Below are 23,329 nucleotides of genomic sequence, written 5' to 3' on the forward strand. Positions count from 1 at the left end.
TCGAAATAAGCCAGGGTTTGCGAGGGCGTCCTTTGTCCGGGTGAATGCGCGTTGTTGTGGGGAACCCCACTCAAGTTTCTTCGCCTTTCACTTCAGGACGTCATCGAGGGGTCAGGGTCTGTGCGATGTTGGGGATGAAGCGCCTGTAGTAACTGACCATCCCCAGGAACTCCTGAAGTTGGCGGGTGGTCGTAGGTGTCGGGAACTTTCTGATGGCGTCCACCTTGGTTGTCATGGGTTTTACCCCACTCGAGGACACGCGAATGACCGAGAAAGTCCACTCTTTCAGCGCCGAATGTGCATTTGTTGAAACGTACAACTAGGCCATTCTCCTGCAAGCGTTTGAGGACGGCGCGGACGTGCCTACGGTGTTCCTCCTTGGTCCTTGAGAATATCAGCATGTCGTCGACGTAGCAGACGCAGAATGGTAGGTCGCCCAGGATGCTATCCATTAGGCGTTGGAATGTCGCCCCCGCATTGCGTAGACCGAAGGTTGAGTATGCGAAGGTGTAGGATCCGAGCGGTGTCACAATGGCAGTTTTCGCAATGTCCTCTGGAAATACGGGGACCTGGAAGTAAGACTTGAGAAGTTCCATCTTGGTGAAGTATTTCGCACCATGCAACGCATTCGTCAGGTCTTGCATGCTGGGCAGAGGGTAGTGGTCGGGCGTTGTGATGAGGTTGAGGCGCCTGTAGTCGCTGCAAGGTCTCCAGGTCCCGTCAGGCTTCTTTACCATGTGTAGGGGAGATGCCTAGGGGCTCCATGCTTTCTTACAGATACCCATGCGTTCCATGTCCTCAAAGGCGCGTTTGGCGTCCCTCAGGTTCTGGGGCGGGAGGCGGTGGAATTTGGCGTGTGTAGGAGGTCCCGTCATCGTGATGGGGTGGTAGATCCTGTGCTTGGAGGGGGATCCCGGCGATTGTCGCAGCTCAGGCTTGAAAACGTCACTAAATTCTTGCAGAAGGTCGGCGTAGGGCCGAGTCATTACAGCGGATACGGACATTGTGGCAGGGCCGGCTCTTAGGGCGCGGGATCGGCAGGTTCCTGTGTCGATGAGGCGTTTCCCGGCAGTGTCGACAAGTAGTCCGTGGTGAGCGAGGAAATCTGCACCGAGGAGGGGGCGACTGACGTCAGCGATGGCGAAGGGCCAGGAATACGAACGGCCCAGGATAGATATCCTGAGGATCCTAGTTCCATAATACCGTATGGGAGACCCGTTGGCGGCGACGAGCGAGGGGGCATCTTTGTTGGGACCATGGTCTAGGTCGGCTTGTGAAGGCGGGAACGTTGACTACATAGCACCGGTGTCGACCATGATTCTATGGTTGGAGACTGTGTCGAGGATATAGAAACCATTTTTGCTTTGGTTTCCTGCAGCTGCGATGGTGGTAGGTAATTTCTTCAGGCGTCATCTTCCAGGGAAATTGCATGGTGCCCTACATTTCTTGGCGTCACTGCTGAACTGCTGGTGGTAGAAGCACCATGCTGGATTAGGCCTAGGGTTGTTCGTACGTGTCGGTTGCGGTGGTTTCCTCCTTGCCAGAGCATTGATCTTGTCGTCGTCGTCAGGAGGCGTTGCTGAAGAGTCTATGGAAGAGCAGCTGAAGGAGGAGAACGAAGACAATACTGATGATGCCCCGAGGCGAGATGCTTTGGAGGCCTCGTGGAGCTTCCGAGCCTTCGACAGGAAGTGTGTCGGCGTCCGTCAATTGGGCCCTTACGTCCTGCGGCAGGCGTTGAAGGAAAATCTCGCGAGATAGGCTAATCTCGTGCCGTCGGCTGTTGCTGTCAGTATCGGGAAGAATTAGCAGGCCGGTCAACTCGTCCCACGCCTCGACAGGAGAGGTGTCACCCATGGGTTTGTTGGCGAGGTCTAGGACTTTCTGTGCCCTTGCTGAAATGGAGAGTGAGTAGATACCGATGAGTTTCGTTCTCAGGTCGTCGTAGGAAACTTGGCCAGCCCGGGCGTCGAGCCATGAGGAAATCTTGTCGAATACCTCCCTGGGATGGAGGTGAGAACGATGTCGGCCTTGGCGCACAAGTCGCTGAGCCTAGCGACTCGGAAGAGTACGTCCGCTCTCAGGAACCAGGAAGCGGTGTTGTGTTGAGAAAACGGCGGCAGTTTGACTTTGGGCGTGGAAGCGAGGCCGTTGGTCGTGATGGGCGGGTTGAATCCGCCATTGTGGTCAGTCGACGAGTCGGCGAAGAGGTGGGAAGTTGATATGTCGGTTAAGCTCATCCTACTGCCTTACAAATGCACTGAGGTATGGGAGCACCAAAGGCCGAAGCTCACGCCTAAGGTAACGGAGTAAAAGAAGGTAGCACGGCCATAATAAGTCTGTTAATGGCAAAGCCAAAACCGCTGATGCTACTTCAACTCCGGGGTCACCAGTTGTAAGGACAGTGAGACAAGCTATCACCAACAACAACTGACGGTTTATTCAAACATGTGCGAGAATATAATACAAGGTGCGGACGGAAAAGTAGCATGCGCGCAGGCGCCAATCTGGCTTGAACTAATCGCCACAATATGTGTGTTTTTCACACGTACAAATGCTTGAAATGCAAGTCAATAGAAATAGGTAGCGAAATGATAATTACATAAAATTGTAGCTCTGAGGGAGCGGAATCAATGTATACAGCGAGCCACAGTGTGGCGAAAAGAGAATTTAAATGAAATGGAGAATTCGATGAGAATGCTGGACGACGGAGGGAGCGATGACCTTACACTCCTATTAAAGGACAAAGGTTTATATTTGTGTAGGAACAAACATAGTAGAATGCCACAGTGCTATCAAAAAGCCTTAGTGTAGGTATCTAAATGGTTTCAAGATTGTGGATAATATTCATTTAAGGAATTATTCGTGAACTGCCTTTGTGCATATTCTATTGAACCATACCCATTTAGGGAAATTATTTCAAATAGTAAAACATACTACTGTATAACACTGAGAATATGGGGTCTTAATGTGTAGAAAGCAAAGGAATTATTAAGCCGTAAGTTGTACTATTAAGGGGACCGTCTGCCATGGAGTTTTGACATAACTTTCAGAAATCGAAAATAGTTTTATTGCTTCTATGTATGCGTAAATATATCGTACATACTCCCCAGACGTTGCAGCCAGTTATTTTTACAAATAACGAAGATATAGCGGTCTTTAAATGATGACTGTCATCCTTACTGTGTCGTCTCTCTCTCTCTCTCTCTCTCTCTCTCTCTCTCTCTCTCTCTCTCTCTCTCTCTCTCTCTCTCTCTCTCTAATTCTCTAAAACTGCCATTTATACAAAGACTATAATTCTCTCTCTCTCTCTCTCTCTCTCTCTCTCTCTCTCTCTCTCTCTCTCTCTAATTATCTAAAACTGCCATTTATACAAATACTATAATTTTTCATAGCAATGCCGATGATACCTAAGGTCATAAAAAGAACAAATAGTCTATCACTTTTCCAAACAATGATGATATAGCGGTCTTTAAATTATGACGTCATCCTTACTGCGTCGTCTGCATGACTGAGTTTGACAGAATCGTAGTTATGTTTATTTTTGCATCTCTCTCTCTCTCTCTCTCTCTCTCTCTCTCTCTCTCTCTCTCTCTCTCTCTCTCTCTCTCTCTCTCTCTCTCATTATTTAAAACTGTCATTTATACAAATTCTATAATACCAATGTTCAACTCTCTTAGAATCAAATATTGGATGATCTCTCTCTCTCTCTCTCTCTCTCTCTCTCTCTCTCTCTCTCTCTCTCTCTCTCTCTCTCAATTTGAACTGTCATCTACAGTATATCAACCAAATGCTATCACTCCAAAATTAAATTCGCGATCTCTCTCTCTCTCTCTCTCTCTCTCTCTCTCTCTCTCTCTCTCTCTCTCTCTCTCTCTCTCATGTTTCGATATATCATAATTTTGGCAGAAATGAAAGGCCTTGGTAGAGGGTAGATAAATGAAAACTACTAGCTTCGAGAACATCAACAAAGTTTCCAAAGACATATAGAAATTATAATGCATCATTTATTTACTTGAAGTTCGTATGTAGATTGTGCTTTCACAATAGTCCTCTGGAACTTTATAGCAATGCCAATGTTACATAAGGTGATAGAAAGAACAAAAAGTAAGTGGAGAACAAGAAAAGAGAACCAAGAAAGAGGGAAACATGAATAAGAGTACAAAGCTGAAACCTGCTAACTAAAACACTGATAACAAGGAGAGATCGATGGCAACTGGTAACATAGGAAATTAGGAATAGTAAACTGAAGGTTCAAATACCTCGTTTAGGGTGCATTTATGTAAGAATAAACAATAAAAGTTATCATAATAATATTATCTTGATTTCTTTAAGACAATAAGCGAAAATTTGTTGAAAATTTTTGGGAGGTCATAACTAAAAAACATACTTATTCACACTTAGGTAAATTTTCCTCACTTATTTGTTGTTCGATATTAGAAAGAAAGATATCATTGAAAAGAAGAATAAAAATCCCACATTTCTGTCAGACAAAATTTTGATTTTCAATTTACATTTTCTCACGATTATTTTCCGTCTAGACGAGGAAAAAAAACTCATTAATATAAAACAGAAAGGAAAATAAAAATTCTGTCTGACAGAATTGTTCGGTTGATAGAGTAGTTTTTATGGTAAAAGTTTCAATACAATTGCTATTATAGTAGCGGGGAAAAATGTAATTAATTTTTTAAATCATGATTTTTGCTAATAAATCCAAATGTTTTTGATCAAATGATTCGAAATTTTTATATAATGAAGGAATTATATATGTCTAAAACATATATAGAAATGGTGTAAATTGGATCATTAGAAAAAAAATGGCGGACATGGCAGACGGTCCCATTAATCCTCCTTTCTTGAAAGTACTGTTACTGAAATATTGGAAATTATCACATGGCACACCAATCACTTTAGCTACCATGGATGGTGTGACCTGGCCTTGAATACCATACATCTGTTCATTCTACACCTACTTCTAGTGACTATGAACAATCAAATAGTACACAAAGTAATTAAAAACAAAGCATATACTGTACTGTAATCCAATTTTCGAGGTATTCAGCAAGTTATTAATTCATTTGCACCTCTAAGCTCTCCTCTTGGGGCAACCTTCGTTTTCCAACCCACTACTATCCCAATCTTTTTTCTTATTTACTTTCCTGGGGCCAATGGCCTTGAATCGAGCCTGTATATCATATTTTTAGTTACTTATTGTACATAAGTTTTGTTATGTAAGAACCATTTTAGCAATCAAGGCTTTACCTTTACCCTCCATGCCCTTGAGGTATTTCATCAAATGACCACAGTGTCGGGTGTTAAGATAATAACATTACCCGGAGTGCCAAATATAAAACTAAGAAAATAAGGGAAGGGTTCGCTCTTTAGAAACTTAGCCTGAGACACAGCCAAATTTGGATGCTTATCCTGATATGTGATCTTGAACTATTAAGTTGAAATTAAAGTGGATTGGGCAATACTCACATTTTTCACTCCATGGATGAGCATTGATGAAGTGATGATCATAAAAATGCAGAGAGCAAGCAAAACATACAAGACGATGGTTACTGCAAAAGAAGATAACATGAGTTACAACAAAAAAATAGCAGGTATTGGCTGTCCTTGACAGGTAGAATTTCATTTAAGAGTAATGCACACCATCAGAAAATGGCATTGTAATTTGGAGACATGGTGGTAAAAGAAGTTTAAGTATCATACTGAAGAAAAAAAAAGGAGAAAATAAATAACTTCTTACCACTCTAAAATCCCTTAACTGAAGTAATTTTTTTATACATTTACATTTAATTATTTTATATTGATTTACCTGAAGTGATATGAGCGAGGAAAAGTTCCATGATGGTTGGTGGCTGATCTTCTCTTACATCGACGTACTCATCCTCATAGTCATTAGCGGCTTTTTCCAAGTGTTTTGAGAGGGTATTTACTGCGTCAGCCCCCAGTCCCAAGAACACAAATATGACCAATGTACCTGCCAGCGTTAGTGAGTTCAGCAAAGCCCCAACCTGAAAGGAAAGATCACGAAATGAGTTGCCTGTCTTTGAAGTAACATTTTCTATTCAAAGCTAATGTAAATACAAAAGTTTAATAAGTTTTCATTTTTTTTATGAGGCACACCAAGTCTCTTGAAACAGATGGCTGTTTTCAAGCAATAAACTCCCAAGCTTAAATCTAAAGCAGGAAAATAGAGAGCAACATATGTACAGTGCAACTACAAAAATATGGGACAGCACTGAAACGGAAATTCCAATTGAAATGTGCAGATGAAATATCTTTATAATTTTTATAGCAAACCAGGGGCATTAACAATGGGATGCTTGTGCCCCTGCTCTTTTCTTTCATAGTTAAGGTGATCTTTTTGTGAGAAATGTAATTTTGAATTTAAAATTAGTTTTCTAATACTCACCTGTACAATCAACATTTACCGATAATTCTTGTTGCAGCAAGATGCTTCTAATCTAATTTACTCTAAGTCCCAAATGAAATGATATAACTATATCAGTTAATAAAACAATATTTACGTTAATTAATGATAGAATTGTCCGAACCCATTAATCTATTGAACTAGTGGCGTACATAGCATAGTAAACAGATTTTGAGCGAAGCGAAAAATCTATTTTTGGGTGAGATGGCCATGTCGTCCTGATGGAAGTTCCTCAAAGTAGCTTCCTAAGGGATATATGTACTACAGTGATGTTCCCAGAGAATTTTACCTTAAGGTATCCAGAATTCTAACTCCTGGCCTGAATATCCTTAAATTTTTTCTTAAGGATATCGCATAATATCAGAGGACGTATTCTTAACACGCCATATAGCAATCTGCACCCCTAATAGCGTTTACGCTTCGAGGTGGTGTGGCAGACTAGAAAGGGGAGCCGTATCAAGGTTACCCCCGTTCTCGTACTACTATTGAGTATGACAACAGCGCCATCTCCACGATGGCAGACATTCCTTATTTTGTAGCGATTTCGCTCGGTGGTATTCCCCGTTGATCTAACTTTTCGATCGTTTTACAAGGATTATAATTATGCCTTCTCCATCTTCTTCCGCCTCTGGAAAGTTGAGTATCGGGTCTTTACTATGAGTATATTTTAGCTCCTGTTTCACAATGAAATTAGAGTAATTTATTGTGCATAAGAGCTAGGCCGGTTACTGGAGGCGCCATGGGCGCCGTCGTTCGTTAGGCATGTGTTATTTAGTTAGCAGAACGACTTCCAGTTTTAAATAGCATTACAAAATTATTCTAATTATTTAGCTATTTAGGCAATTATACTTGTAAAGATTTTGATAATGTGCATAATTTTCCTTTTCCATGTCGATCGTATAGTTAAGTGTTTTGGTGATTTAGGTAACCGAGATCTCGACTAGCCTAGGTAACCAAACCTAGGCGTTTTATTATACGTTCAGACATTTCCCCGGTTACCCTCGTGTATTGTTTTTTCAACTCAAGTGGAGACTGATACCTCCTAGAATTATATGAAAAATTACAAGTCTCCTTGGAGATTTAAGGGTAATCTCTTTTCCCTCTGAGTGTAGCTTCAGGCTACAACCCTAGTGGCCGTGCCATGAATTTTATTCAGACATGACTAGCCTAGGGTTTTTCCTGTCTCTTCCCTTAAACCGCTGGTTGTGGTATACCAGCAGGTTTTGGGATTTAGTCAGAATCTCAGAGTATTTAGTCTTATGTCGGCGTCCTGTCATCATTCCCTTGCTGGCTACGCTGCCGGCATTGGAGGCTAGCCCTCCCTAGCTGCACTTAAATAGTGGTAGGATACCATCTTCTCCTTGCGACTAGAAGACTAGTCCTGTGCCGCAGTCCCCTAGGCTGAAGAGTAGTATTCTTCTTTTACCTAGGATGGCGCGGCACTGGAACTCTGTTTCTCCCTTGTTGAGAGGAGGTGGCAATGTTGCCGCCATCCCTTTAACTGTATCGGCAATCTCTATGTTGGAGAACTGAGACTCTCCTGTCACCTAGGATGCTGCCGATACTGAAACAGAGTTTCTTTTAAGAGGTGGTAGGACTGACCATTTTGCCAGTTCCTTTCACACGCTATACAGGACCCTGTTCCCTACCCCTCTGTCCACTTTTGATGGCCGAGCCATTGTCTTTCATTGGGGCCGGTGGGTGGCCGGAGGGTACCCACGGTATGTTAGAAATTACTACTGTATAATGGTACTGTAGTTTTCTATTTGCAGTAAGTCTATATTGCAAATTACTGGCTACTGTACAATCATGTATTGTAGTTCAGTCAGTATGCTGCCTTTGTAGCAGCATTTGACAGTACAGTCCTGCTAGCATGAAGCCGGCTGGACTTGGGAAAATAAAGACATATATTTGTGTATCCCACTCAGCCTATTTGCCGTAGCCCTCCTTACAATATTAAATTAGAGTGTTTCCTGATCAGGGAGACTCAAGGATAAAGGCTCTACCCTTTAAGGGTTAGGAGTGTATCACCCCTGCCTTGAAGCTATTTAATATTGTAGGGTAATCCGGATACTGATTTCTAATCAGGATATTGAAATTATATTCATTCAATATGGGATTGGGTTCAGCAAATGCCCGTGTAGGGATATCCAAGATATATTGGAAATAACTACTAGAATAAAATATATAGTAGTTTTCTATCTGCAGTATATTTTGTGCGGAGCAGGTGCACGAAGTCAAAAGATTCGTGGTAGCCGCAGGCAGTGTATTGAAACCTGCTGCTTATTGCTGCGTAGGACAGCGAGTTATTTCGGGACTAACTCAACGGGTGCCTGTGTTGACCCTAGTGCAATACATAGTGATTTTAAGTGCCACTTAGTGGCATGAAATTCTTCTACAAGGTGAAGTAACAAACTTGAACACGTGTGCCACATGTTTATTTGGACATGAAGTGTATTGTGACTTAAAAGACTTAGTTCCTTTGGAACCCATAGGTGTAATGGCAAGTTTTCCCTTTCAGATTCCACACCCTTGTCTTACGTAGTCCTTGTTCTATGTTTATTAATGAATAATTTTATTGTAAATTATTGATCCTATTTTATATTATCGCGAATATTTTCTTGAATAATATAAAATTTTCGCTACCATATGCGTCTTATTTTGCCCCTCTATATGAAATACACTACTGTTACAGGTTTTATTTGCCCCTATTTTATCCTCTATTATAATTCATGTTATAATATTACTCCTGTCTGATATAAGCTCACCTAAGAAAAGTGAAATATTTGTTCCTACACAAATAAGTAACTTCCCTGATCTGTCTATGAGACCGACAAGATCCTCATCTACAGGTGAGTTTGTCTTCATCAGGATACTTCGAGATGTTCCTATCGTCCGAACAGGACTTCCCTGCCAGGGGGGTAGGAAGCCATGTCATAGTTTATGCCATTGGTAGTGACATGTAACGGAGATGTCACGTACATAGCATAGTAACATTCTTATAATGGTCTATACATGTCATTTGCTAGTTATCCCGGTACCATATTTGTTTTGGTCGTCATATTTTCTGACAAGAGCGATCTGCCAACTCAAGAGCGATAGCAGACCAAAATAAGGCAAACAAGCGCACTCGGGACTTGTATGGCATCCTTCCTTTACACCTCGTCACCAGGAATCACAACATCTGATCTCTGATCTCTACAAGTGTAGGGAAGACCTGATCCTGCTTTGATCATTGATTGCCTGTGAAAATTGTTTTCTTGAATGATACGGGTCTAAATCAAATTCATTACATGAGCTCAATACATTTCCTGTATAATAGAATTATTCCAGACAAGAAATTAAATACTTCTTTCCAACTAGTCCAGGGATGGGAAACCTGCGGCCTTAAGGCCGCATATGGCCTTCCGGACCATCAAGTGCGGCCTTCTACGGCCTATGATATATGTACAGTATGTGTAGTATATTTCTGCTTTGATACTGAATATTGTGTGTTTGAAATCATTCTACTGTATGTACACACATACAAAGATGTACACACAGACAATAGGAAAGTTGTGTTCAGTGATGTACCTCCCTTAGAATGGAAGCAATTTTTCCTTGTAGTCAATGAATCTTAACTGAACACAATTAGCCGTTTCCTTGTCAGCTGCAACACCTATTGTAGCTGACAAGGAAAAACTGCTAGTTGCAGTGAGTGAATGATTTAACGTGCGATGGACGTGAGAGTTCCTGTTTTGTCCATCTCCTCACTGTGATCTATGTTAGTTTTAGATGAGTCAACAGGTTCCAGATTTTTGGCATGAAAATATTTTATTTGTGCTTTCACTGGTGAGTTTTGATTTTATGAAAAACAGCTTCCCTTAGGTAACCTTAACGCAAGGACAAGAGGAACAGACATTTTAACAACTCCAACAAGCAATGTCACAAAGGATGACTAAATTTTGCTTCCTTATTATAATAAGTTATGCACTGATTGTGTTCCATCTATGATGGCTAAAAACTATGGATTTATTGAACATCTTGAGAGCAAATAATTGATTTTTTTTCAAGGAAAACCGCTAAGTGTGTTTAAACAGATACAATTTTTTACTGGGATGTTGCATTTTTATGAGATGTGATTGTTTAAAAAGTACCTACTTGCCAATACAAAATATTTGAAAAGGTTATATTGTTAATATTTATAAGCTATCATTTCCAAAACATTAATATTATTTTATTTATCACTTCAATACAAAGAACCTACTTGCTTAACTAAAGTACTTTACAAATGACATGCTTTCGATATTATTCATTTACTTACGGTAGTTTGAAAACTACCCACACTTGAATGAAATATTTTAAAATTTATTTTTCAATATAATGCATTTACTGATTACTTGTGTAAAAAGTACTTAATTCAAATATTTGAAATTGTAATGCTTTAAATTTTTATAAACCTGTCACTCTTTCTTTAGATTACTAATAAATTACTTGGAGGATAAAATAACCAACAAAATTCTATGCGGCCTTAAGGAGCATTGAGGAATCGCAAGAGGGCCTTCATCCAAAAAAGGGTTCCCCACCCCTGAACTAGTCTCTTTACTCCTAACCTGCGCAGTTGCAGAACAACACTCCTACAGAGTGTATCTGAAAGTACAGGAATGGATTGCAAACTGTCTGGATCCAACAAAATGGGGTTGGTCAATAATAGACAAATCACTGAACCCTATCCTCACTACCAAAGAAGCGATTCCTCTGAAACTTCTGAATCTGTTTCGTGCAATAGTAAAGATGCAAGTGTGCACATTTTGCTATGCACTGCTCAGCGATATGTGGAAAGTGCCAGGGAATCAAGTGTGAAAACTTGGTTGAAATAATTTCCGAAGAACAAGAGTAATTTGCAGGAAAATTGTGAAATAACATGTTTGAAAATGTGCATAACACTTTTGATATTCATATGATGAATTACCATTAAAGCTATTTGCTGTTAACGGTGATGTGATGAAAGATTAATTTACTATATTTCTGGAAAATTAGGAAAAACTGTCATTTCAGTTTTGCATAAAAAGAACAATCGGAATGTATTGATGTTAACTTTGTAGATGAAAATTATCAATATCATTCCTTTCAGTATTATCAAAATATTTTCTAACATTTAAAAAAATAAGTACTAAGTTAATATTCACTGTATATTGTGAAGTTATCTGGCAGATAAGTGTTTTGGTAAATCATAAAAATATTTAAACTTGGTATCGGATAAACCAAATTGAACTAAAATTTTGATTTCAACTAAATTGGATATTGCCTATCATTATTTTGATATACTATCAAGAATTTTATATAACCACTGAAATTATGACTAAATATTTTATGAAGTTGTTAATCATACATATAAGTACATTAGTTTCCAAACAGTTTTCAATCTTTCTTGTAATCTGATAATGCTTACTGTTTTGCCACCAAGCATAAGGGAAAAAAAAGTTTTTACCATAACTTTTTTTTTATGTTTTATCCTTCAAAAAAAAAAAAAGAAAAAAAAATATTGATTTTTTTTAATTTTCATATGGAAAATGTTTCCTAATTCAGGCATAAACTTCGTAACTAACAGTTTAAAAGACGAAGGAAATAAGAAAAATGTCCTCTCTTTTCAAATATGGTGACTAAAAGTCATTTAATCAGTATGGGTTCAAGTGCAACTTGAATTGTTAGAGCAGATTTTAGTTGTCAATGAGACTATCAGTCATAAGTATAATGGCAAAAGATGTTCGCCGTAGGAGGGCAGTGCCGACAGTACACCTCACGAAGTGCACTTTAGGCATGACTCCACTGTCCTTGCAGGATTTTTCGGCCCTAGCTGTTCTCACTCTATAGCCTTTGCCACATCTCCGTTCCCGCTACCTTTCTTCCTACTTGACATCCAACCTCTCAACTTTTCCTTCACAGTGCAGCAACTGAGGGGATTTCTCCCACGTGTACCCAAAACCTAAGTAACCTTATATTTTGGTTGTAACCTGGGCTATGAACTCTCTCTCAGGCCCAACCGCCGAGTCATGTGACCCAAATTCATACATCCAAAAGAAAAGAAAAAAAAAAAAAATTAAACTGACTAGATTTTAACTTACAGTGCCACCGGGTTAAAAGGCTAACAAGAAATTGGTACCTTGATAACAAGAAAAACTTTAAATAAACTTCAAATACTTCGTGGGAGATATATATGTGGCTGATTTCTTGGCTCCTTATTGTCTGTTATTTTTTGCAAAATAACAAGTAAAAGATGAGGTTCTTTTAGCAATTGTTGGAGAATTTGTAATGTTACTCCTTTAGGTAAATGTGTTTATGGTAGCCTTAGCCCTACTGATTAACACCCAAATTTCATTAATTCCATATTACCAGAAGATTTTTTAATGTTTTTTGGTAAAAAGTCTAGAAAATATTCTGAAAAATCTGTTTCACATTTTTCAGTTTTGGGTTCGCAAAACTTCCAATGCTGCACGTGAATCCCTTGACTGTAGTCAGAAAGCTCAAATGATTAGACTTAGATTTCCATGCTGCCCTTAACCGTGTTAATCATCATGAAGCCCTTGTTCTCAATCTCGAACAGATGGGCGTAGTTGGGTCTTTTCTTAATATCATTATTGATTTTTTATATCATATGCGCAAGTTCCATTCCCTGAATATAGACCCGTGGTTTGGTGAATCCTTCAATAGATACCCTGCTAAAATCAACGCATGGCTCAAATTATGGAGATAAAGTTGAACTCTCACTAAACTCATAGCATGATTATTATTAGGTCAAGGATAGTGGCTCCTCAACATCAAGATTTCTTCATTGATAATGTCACTTTATCTGTATGCAACACATTAAAAATTCTTGATTGCAATTTTTTCTAAATCACGCATACATTAAAAAACAGAGTATTATAAGGTTTTTGGTGTTAAATATATCCCGAAGAAATATTTTAATTCTTTCATTTGGCCAAGCTTTGAATACTGTTTTCATATAATTAGCTGCCGACTCTCTCAATTTGTTAGACAAAGACTTTTAGGCTATTACATTCTCTATCTATGATCCGGATATCAATATATAGACCTTGTATCTGGCACTGTCGTTTCCTTTCGACGATCCTTTGTATTCAGATCTTCCCAGACTGTTCCATCCGGTACGTAGTAATAGATATGCACCGAATTTTCAGTTTTGCCTGCTTCATCATAAGGTTTAATACCACAGATTATTCTAGAAATTTTATTCCAACTCTGACCCACTCTGGGGGTTGAATGGGTAGAACTGTAGGAGTTAAAAAAAAAGCAAGTTGATTTACATAATACGATGACATATCTAACTATGTTACTGATCTTAATTTCTCATATTTTATCTCTTATACAATTCATTAGTAACTTCTTTATTTCCTTTCCTCGCTGGGCTACTTTTCCTGCTGGAGCCCTTGGGCTTGTAATATTCTGCTTTTCTAATTGGGGTTGCCTGTCCCTTGGCTAATAATAATGGTAGACTACTCCATTTTCGATTCCCCTTCGAGATGGAAACTCGAACAAAGAATGATGGCCTTTTCGATAATGACAGTCATAGGACTTTTATGCAATAAAATATCATTGATTTGGCCGTAATAAGCTTTTAACAACGGCCAGAATGAGGGGTGATAATTAAAATCCGATGCCAGGTGAAACTTGTGATTTCTCAGAGAGAGAGAGAGAGAGAGAGAGAGAGAGAGAGAGAGAGAGAGAGAGAGAGAGAGAGAGAGAGAGAGAGAGAGAGAGAGAGTATTCCGGTACTACTTCCTGTCACTACAATAGCGCTCCCACAGAAACTTTGACAAAGGCAAATGGTGTCACGCCCCGTTATCACAAATTTTTATACGAGAGCGTTGTCATATTCTGGCAGTATTCTCCTAGTCTCCCACCTTTATGACTATCTAATGTCACTTTAAAAACAATGGTTTATAGACCTGTTGTTTACATAGTAACAATATCTTCAATTAACTTGGGTTTATTAGGCTGGTGGTTAGAGACTTAGCCCTAACGAGAGTAAATTGAACAAACGAAAATAAATGGAAACAAAATTTACCAGAATAAATGCAGGACGAGGATGTCAAAGCCCAATTTATAATTAGATCTGCTGCATGCATTCCATACTATGAGTTTTGCTTCAGTTAGGACATTCTACTTAGTACTGTTATTTTTACTTTCAATTAAAACACACGTCTTTAAAAAAATAGATGGGAGTGATTAAAGAAAAGAAAAAAGAATCGATATGGCCAAAGAGGGGAAATCCGCTCAAGACATTTTTTCCTGATAATGGAAGAACAAAAATATTTCCAAAGGTCAGTATTTGAGAGTCTGCGTAAGTTATGCATTCTCCAGCATGAAAAGAATGACGGCCTATAATCTATGCATTGGCAACAGAACTCTATAACATAGCAACAACCTTTTGTCATAACTGCGAAATCAAAACTCCAAGAAAATTAGGAAAAAAAATGTTTGTTAGGAACGTCTATGTGGGTCAGGCATTACACCGTCCATATTTACGTGTTGTTTTTACTTCGAGCAAAGACCCTGTGTTAGTATAACGCTAGCATAGTAATAATGACAAAAGTATTCTGACCTCGTGGGCTGCTTAGGGCAAGGGCCCCGGCTGGCACAAAGCTGCATAATCGAAACCTGCCAACCAGTCTTCACATAATGCAAAATTGCTTCAAGGCTAATGCATATGAGAAAGAGAACTTAATGCACCTGGCATCTCTTCCAAATTTTAATCACTTGTTTTCTGTCATGAGGCCCACCTTCCATGAATCTAAAAAATTCCTAATAACTTTCTTGTAGAGTCCTGTTAACATATATATGTATATATGTGTACATACATACATACATCTTATATATATATATATATATATATATATATATATATATATATATATATATATATATATATATATATATATATATATATACACGCGTCATAGTTGCTATTGTTAGCAATATTTTGCTGTTGAAGTCTGTACATTATTAGTTCAGGGAAAATAAATAAAGGTCTCTAGGAAATTTCAATACAGGTAAACAGGAAATTAGACCAAGAGAATGGAGGCACCATAACGTCATCCCACGCCCCGCTCCCCCACCACATGTAAACACAATTGTATATCATTCTTAGGCAAGCTTGATCAAACAAACAAACAAACAAACTTTTTATATTCATTATACATATAAAACCGTTAAAACATTCTTGACTGATGGAGCTAAAAATTCAAACTTCATAGTACTTTGTCTTATTATTCGATAGATTTTTTTTTTTCAAGATTATATTCTTGTAAAGATACAATTCTTAGAAAAGGTATTTAATCTTCCAGTGTCAATATTAGCATCAAAACAGAACCGTAGCCACAAGTGACCCTTATGTTATCTCAATACCATTGTGTCTTCCTTATTAATCAACTGGAGAGAGAGAGAGAGAGAGAGAGAGAGAGAGAGAGAGAGAGAGAGAGAGAGAGAGAGAGAGAGAGAGAGAGAGAGTGGGGAGAAGGGGTGCGGATGCGCATCTGACAAGATCCCACCCTACATATTACAATGAGCTTTCACTAGGTAGAAATCGACTCTTTTAAAATATATTTCCCTTGTGATCTTTTTAACACACAGTAGATGTTCCAAGGACTACATGTGGAGAAAACTATTTTATTCAAACACAAGAGGGACAATCGCATGAGATACTACCGCTAGAAGGTTATGGGGACCTTTCACTGGCCAGACAGTAATACATTGGACCCTTCTCTCTGGTTACGGTTCATTTTTTGCTTTGCCTACATATACACAGAATAGTCTGGCCTATTCCTTACAGATTCTCCTCTGTCCTCATATACCTGCCTACACTGAGATTACCAAACAATTCTTCTTCATCCAAGGGGTTAACTACTGCACTCTAATTTTTCAGAATCTACTTTCCTCTTGGTAAGGGTAGAAGAGAGACTTTAGCTATGGTAAGCAGCTTTTCTAGGAGACGGACACTCAAAAATCAAACAGTTGTTCTCTGGTCTCGGGTAGTGCCATGACCTCTGTACCATGGTCTTCCAATGTCTTTGTCTAGAGTTCTCTTGCTTGAGGGTACACTCGGGCACACTATTCTATCTTATTTCTCTTCCTCTTGTTTCGTTGAAGTTTTTATAGTTTATTTAGGAAATATTTATTTTGGTGGTGTTGATGCTCTTAAAATATTTTATTTTTCCTTGTTCCCTTTCCTCACTGGGCTTTTTTCCCTGTTGGAGCCCCTGGCTTATAAAATTCTGCTTTTCCACCTAGGGTTTTAGCTTAGCAAGTAATAATAATAATAATAATAATGATAATTACTTAAACGAAAAGGTATATCAACTAAGTCACGCAAACAGAAACTTAAACCAGGAACAAGTAGTTTCCCTTCTATACACTGTACATTCAGCGTAGCCATCCTTCCTTTTTAGGGCTTGGTTATAGGGGGGTTGTGTGTTGTGTAAGCATGCCTATACAGCCACCCCTCCAAGAAAGGGGCGAGCCACTCCCTACCTTATGCCCCTAGAGACGCCAGGACTATTTTGGTGTTGCGCCACAACATAGCGTAGCTACTCACCCCGCCGTAGTTTGGTAGGGACATTCTCTCTCTCTCTCTCTCTCTCTCTCTCTCTCTCTCTCTCTCTCTCTCTCTCTCTCTCTCAGCACAGGTAGAGGGAAATCCTTGACACTCCCTCACAATTTATATTGAGCCAATTGACCGGGTCGGGGTTCTTCTGTTTCTTTATAGTCATTGATCTTTGAATAATCAAAGGCGGCATCCTATGCTTCGTAATATGATGCGAAGGAAAATAAACATCTGCGTTATTGCTTAGGAGGATTCCCTGTGGCCCTACGAAGAACGCCCGCACTGGTGCCTGTCCTTCATTTCCTCAAGAGACCATGCTCTCGTCACCTTGCCTACCACCAATTTCCTTCCTTCGATTAACCTTGCAAAACGGACATTGGTTCATCCGCGTATTGGCAGATTTTTATAAGTAATTCTATAGATAAACAATGAATCGCCAGATTTTAAAAATTCCGTAATATGGAGTTCAACAAAAAAAGAAATTCCAGAAACACGTTCTTGTCCGTTGCTTAAATATGCAGTTGATAAAATAGCTGGATACATACATGTTGCCTAAAAGCGTATCCGTTAATCAAAAAGATTACATAATCTTGAAAATGTAGGTTAAAACCTCAGCCTTTGATCTCTTTGAGTATCTGTTGCTTACAGTTGCAAAGTAAGAATGGCGTGCCACAAGACGTAAAAATGTCAACAACTATACGCACGAGGCCCGCTGGTAACTCGCCCTAAAATCTTGCTGTATAGTTGTATGTGGCGTGTGTTTTATGGGGAGAGAGAGAGAGAGAGAGAGAGAGAGAGAGAGAGAGAGAGAGAGAGAGAGAGAGAGAGAGAGAGAGATCTTAGTTGTATAAAAATATATCTAATATTCAGTACTCAATATCAAAGCAAACAAGATCACTCTGATATTAGTTTTAATTTATGTTTAGTCTTTTATTTCTCTTCGTAGTATCAAATGCACAACATAAGCTTTAATGTTAGATTGATAAAAGTACGAATAGAATACTAAGCAGTCAGAAAACTGAAATCCACTGAAAAGATTTCAACCATGGTGTGCTAACCAAGAAAAGGAGAAAAAGATGGCAGTCAGAACTTATCGTTCTGATGTATGTTTATAAATTTCCCGAGGTCTAAATACTACTGGTAATGTTATTTAATAATTCTAACTCTGTAAATGAAACTACACCAAGACCTAAATAAAGAAAACGACTATCTACAGGAATAAAGACGGAATGGTTACACGAGTACTGTAGACGGCAGTTCAAATGTGGTATCAGCTCTAGGCAACACGGGACCCCGTTAGTACAGGTTCTTGACCCCGGCATCGGAACCTACCAAGTTAAAATGTGTATGCGCGTGTGAGGGGGGGGGGGTATTGAAAAGGGGATATGGGTAAGCTCAAGGCGTTTCGAAAAAAAAATAAACCATACGATGACACCCAACTCCTCACACTGCAATAAACAGACAGTGCAAATACAGTTTTTAAAATATAGATTCTTTGTGAGACAATGCGATGAGAGAGGAAGACAGCTCGGCCTGTAGTAGTAGTCGAAGGGGGGAGGGGGGATATGTTAAGGGGTTATCAGGGGGTCGCCGCGTCTGTTTACAGATTGGAGAAGGAATGTTATTCCTGACGCAGGATGTTATACACAGGCCCCTTAAAAGTCGTATCAAATATTTTATTTAGAGTAACGAATATAATAACTAAAACATTCCCAACTTCCCGATCGTTTTATGAATATCTATGAACTCTCGACCAAAGATAAAATAACAAAACATAATTATACTCTTGAAGGAGAGTCAACAGCCATAATTGTTATTTACACGGCAAGAAAAAAATGGCAATTGTCTTTCACACCAAGAAAAAATAGTCACTCGAAATTTTCAAAGCAACCATACGAAACAAAAAAATAGACCTTTTCCACCAGGAATACTAAAAAACCGATAATTATAGAAACAACAACTTTAAGTGTGATTCTGCACAACCCGGAGGACATTACAATATACTGTACATTTCGGAATAACAGTGGCAATCGACAAGGAATTTGCTTTTAGAGGATTTCGATCTGCCTGTATTGATCGTTCAATAAATGTATCCGTTTTAAACGGATAACACAAAAGGGCCAATTACAGGCAGAGGGGTAAAGTGATATAGTTAACACGGGAAATTAGGGAAAAGGGAACTTAACAAGAAAATTGAAAAAGTCTCATTACAAACCTACTGTGTGTTGTGTTGGCAACTGAATGTCTTCTGATGAAAGCATTTACTCTCTAAACATGAATGCTGTTATTGACTTAGACTCAGTGTATATGCATGCATAATGTCAACTAAATCATTTAATGTAAAGTGGAATCTATAGGACCATGGTAGGTTACAACTAAAGTCTGTTTCATCCTAGGTGGCAACTGGAGCCGAACCATGGTTTGAAAGCTCGTCGCTGATTGGCTGTTGGTTCAGGCATTCTCCCCTCCCACTGATCGACGACGAATCAAAACATTACATTTGTCCGCGGTGCATGATGTTAATTTTTGCTTTTTACCTCACTTAGTTTGTGTAATATCGACCTGGTTCCTTGGTCACACACAGATTAAAGGTAGATGATGCGTATTACTTTGAAAAATAACATCCATATCTTGAAAAAAGTGAAACGAGCGCTGAGAAAACTTTATAAAACTTTGTTGACATGTGGGGTTTTACCTACAAATGTTTTGCAAATGTGAATGAATATAAGGGGGTTTTGTAGAAAAAATTATCTTGATGTCATGAACCTAAAAATATAATGCAAGAAAGAAAAATAATGGTGAAATATTTGGCTTTTTATCGCAATATTTTTAAATATAACAGATTTAAGTGAAAATAAACAGGCGAGTTTGGAGCTCGGGAGTTTATGTTATTCGACAGCCGTAATATATATTTTTGGTGCCCAGATCTTTGGGATCGAACGAGTCTGTTTTAAATATTGGCCATCTTTTGATTAAAGGTTTGAATAGTTTAGTGTTGATAGGATTCTGTGTATTGTTAGGATATATTTTTTGGAGAGGTATAAGTTTTGTAAAGTACAAGATGGCACAAAATGTTCAAGAGTTTCTGGAAAACCCAATTGTTCAAGAATTGTCAGAAGCTAATATAACTAAAGCTCAGTGGCTCTCTATTTTAATGGCATGTGGTGGCCAGGCAACGAGTGGAATGATCAAAGGTCAAATCAAGTCTCGAACCTTAGAAGCTTTGATAAACTCTGGAAAGTTGTCAGAGGAAGATATTGTAGCAGTTCGTGAACTTTTGGAGAATGCTGAAGCAGAATTTGTAGTGAAACAAGGTACAGTTGACCCACAAACTGAAGGCATGAAAACAGAAAGGAATGTAGAGGCCGAGATTTGGCAAATTACATCGGATGATAATTTGATCAAGTTTAAGATGATGGCAGAATGGGAGAAATGGGAAGAAAAAGAGGGAGAAGAGGCCAGAGAACTTGAATAAAACATGCGAGGGAAATGGAAGCAAGAGAAATTACAAGACGGGAAGAGAGAGAGAGAAGACGGGAATAAAGAGATAGAAGAAGAAAGACACGCAAGGGAATTGGAACTGTTGAATGCTAGTGCAAGGTCGGCAACTCAGACAGAAATGATCCCTGCTATGCACAATCCTGTGTTTAATGTTACAAATGCCCAGAGGTTAATTCCAAAATTCACAGAAGCTCCCGACGAGTTCTTCAATCATTTTGAAACGGTCGCGTCGACAATGGAATGGCCAGAAGATAAATGGTGTGTGTTATTGTAGTGTCTTGATTGGAAAAAGACACAGTGCCTATCTTTCCTTGTCTCAGGATCAGAGGAACAAGTATCAAGAAGTGAAAAGGAGCATACTGCTAGTGTATCATATGACCCCTGAATACTATAAGGAAAATTTCCGAAGTTTGCAGAAGGACGAGACAATGACTTTCCTGGATTAAGCTTATAAGGTACAACGATGTTTTAAGAGATGGATAGAGGCTGCTAACGTGAGAGAGATGGCTGATTTAGAAGAATCGATGGTGCTGGAACAATTCTTACGAGGAATTCCTGAAAATACTAAAACGTACTTCAGAGAGAGAGAGAGAGAGAGAGAGAGAGAGAGAGAGAGAGAGAGAGAGAGAGAGAGAGAGAGGAGAGAGAGAGAGAGAGAGAGAGAGAGAGAGAGAGAATATGATAAGAGCCGCTTCGCCGAGTGAAAATTATAATATCAGTTGTAAACCCTCCTCGCATATGAAGTTTCAACGGTCGTTCTAACCAAGTGTCAAGTATTCGTCGAACCATGGAAACCAGTTCATTAATAACTATGTGAACAAGTTCAATAGTTACAGCGGAAGTACCACTGGTATTGTTCCAAACAGAATGCCATAGTACCACAGCAACCCTTGTCGAATCGTCGTCCTCCACGTATCGTGAAAGAAGTGCAGAAGGTTGATATCGTCTGTTATAGGTGTGGCAATGGAAGTCATATCAGTAAGGATTGTTGGTCGAACCAACCGAAAACAGTCGCCAAAATGGTTAAGGATAGTTCAATTTCACAGAATGTGAAAACAAAGAAACAAAGGGGAAAGAACGATGAGGAAAATAAGCCAGCTAACGTTAACACGACGAACAGGACAACCCCAAACAGCGTGAATGCCTTTAAGCCGTATATTTATGAAGGTATGTTAGCCACAATAGATGGAGGTGAGAAGTGTCACAATAGATGAAGTTGAGAAGATCCCGGTCAAAATATTATCATTATTATTATTATTACTAGCCAAGCTACAACCCTAGTTGGAAAAGCAAGATGCTATAAGCCCAAGGGCTCCAATAGGGAAAAATAGCCCAGTGAGGAAAGGAAATGATTAAATAAATGAGAATAAATTAACAATAAATAATTCTAAAAACAGTAACAACATCAAAACAGATATGTCCTATACACGACCTAGGTTGCAACCATAGTATAGTGACACGAGGTGTACACCCATTGGTGGAACAGTCTCTGACAGGAGAGAGTGTCATTTTGAAGGGAATAGGAGGTGAGGAGGTTACCCGTATTTGCCGTTTGAAATGGTCATGCGTGTTGGTGACAAGTCTATTTAATTTTGCGGTAAAGGATTCCTTAGCTGTCGAAGGAGTAGAAGTCCTGCTAGGTAATGAGGTTGGTGGAGTGCCGTTGTGCCTTGTCCCATTGTAACGGAGAAACCATTGAAGTTTAGTCCTACGACTGAACTCGAGAAGGACTACCCGTATCCATTTCCTTGTACGACTAGGAGTATGACGAAGATAGTAGCTGCATAAAAAGAAAGAGAAACCGAAGGAGCGACGAACTTGGAGGATTCATTTTCGGAAGAAGAGGATTCCCTTGATGGTACGCAAGAGGAGAACTCCCGAGAGAGCCCAAGAGAAGAGACAAGTGGACTAGAAGACAAAGAAGCAATGGACATGGATGAAATAGAAAACTTAGCATTAGAAGTACGGCAAGCGAGGAGGAAAGGCTGATAGGTTTGCAACAGAAGGATGCGACGTTAATAGAGTTATTGTACTGTGTGGTGGATGGGACAGATTTGCAGCAGTCTCACACCCGTTATTATCTTTATGGGTTGCTTATGAGGAAACATAGACCCGCCGATATCCCTGGGAATGCCGAGTGATCGAGGAACAAATTTCACGTTAAAATTGTTTCAGGACGTGATGAAACTATTGAATGTGAAACAACTATCTACTGCTTATTACACAGAGAACCAAGGTGCATTAGAGAGGTTTCATCGAGTATGTTGACAAAGTGCTGCAACGAAACAAGAAAGGAATGGGACATCTGACTACCATATTTGAGGTATGCAATGCTTGTCAAGAAAGCATGGGATGTAGCCCAAATAAAATGGTGTTTGAACGAGAAGTACGAGGACCAATTAAAATGTTGGCAGAAAAATGGGAGGACCGAGAGGAAACGGATGGAGAATATGTCAAGAATTTGAAAAAAAGGCTCTGCAACATAAGGAAATTTTCCCTAGAAAACCTTAAAACGAGTCAAGGAAAAATGAAGAAAAGGTTTTATATGAAAAGTAAGGATTGACAGTTTGCGGTAGGACATCAGGTGTTGGTTTTCTTACCGATAAGGAGATCTCCACTCACCAGCAAGTTCCAAGGATCATTCAAGATTTTGGAGATCAGTGACCTGACCTATGTTATCAAAACCCCAGGAAGAAGGAAAAGTCAAAGGAAAGTACACATTAACCTACTAAAACTATACCTAAGGGGAAAAACGAGACTGAAGCTTCACAGGTGTGTATGGTGCAAACCAT

The 23,329-nt window shown here is 39.3% G+C and overlaps 1 protein-coding gene across 1 annotated transcript in view; it reads right to left on the reverse strand.

Annotated features, from left to right (window-relative positions):
* Positions 1 to 23,329, reverse strand: part of LOC137657941 (uncharacterized) — a 145,825-nt gene that overhangs the window by 4,128 nt on the left and 118,368 nt on the right. Inside the window, exons 3-4 of the mRNA XM_068392653.1 lie at positions 5,822 to 6,020; positions 5,482 to 5,564 (exon numbers count right to left, since the gene is read on the reverse strand). Coding sequence (XP_068248754.1) covers positions 5,482 to 5,564; positions 5,822 to 6,020 — 282 coding nt within the window. The remainder of the gene's footprint in view (positions 1 to 5,481; positions 5,565 to 5,821; positions 6,021 to 23,329) is intronic.

The sequence above is a fragment of the Palaemon carinicauda genome, chromosome 18 (genome assembly GCF_036898095.1).
Source record: "Palaemon carinicauda isolate YSFRI2023 chromosome 18, ASM3689809v2, whole genome shotgun sequence".
Classification (NCBI taxonomy): domain Eukaryota; kingdom Metazoa; phylum Arthropoda; class Malacostraca; order Decapoda; family Palaemonidae; genus Palaemon; species Palaemon carinicauda.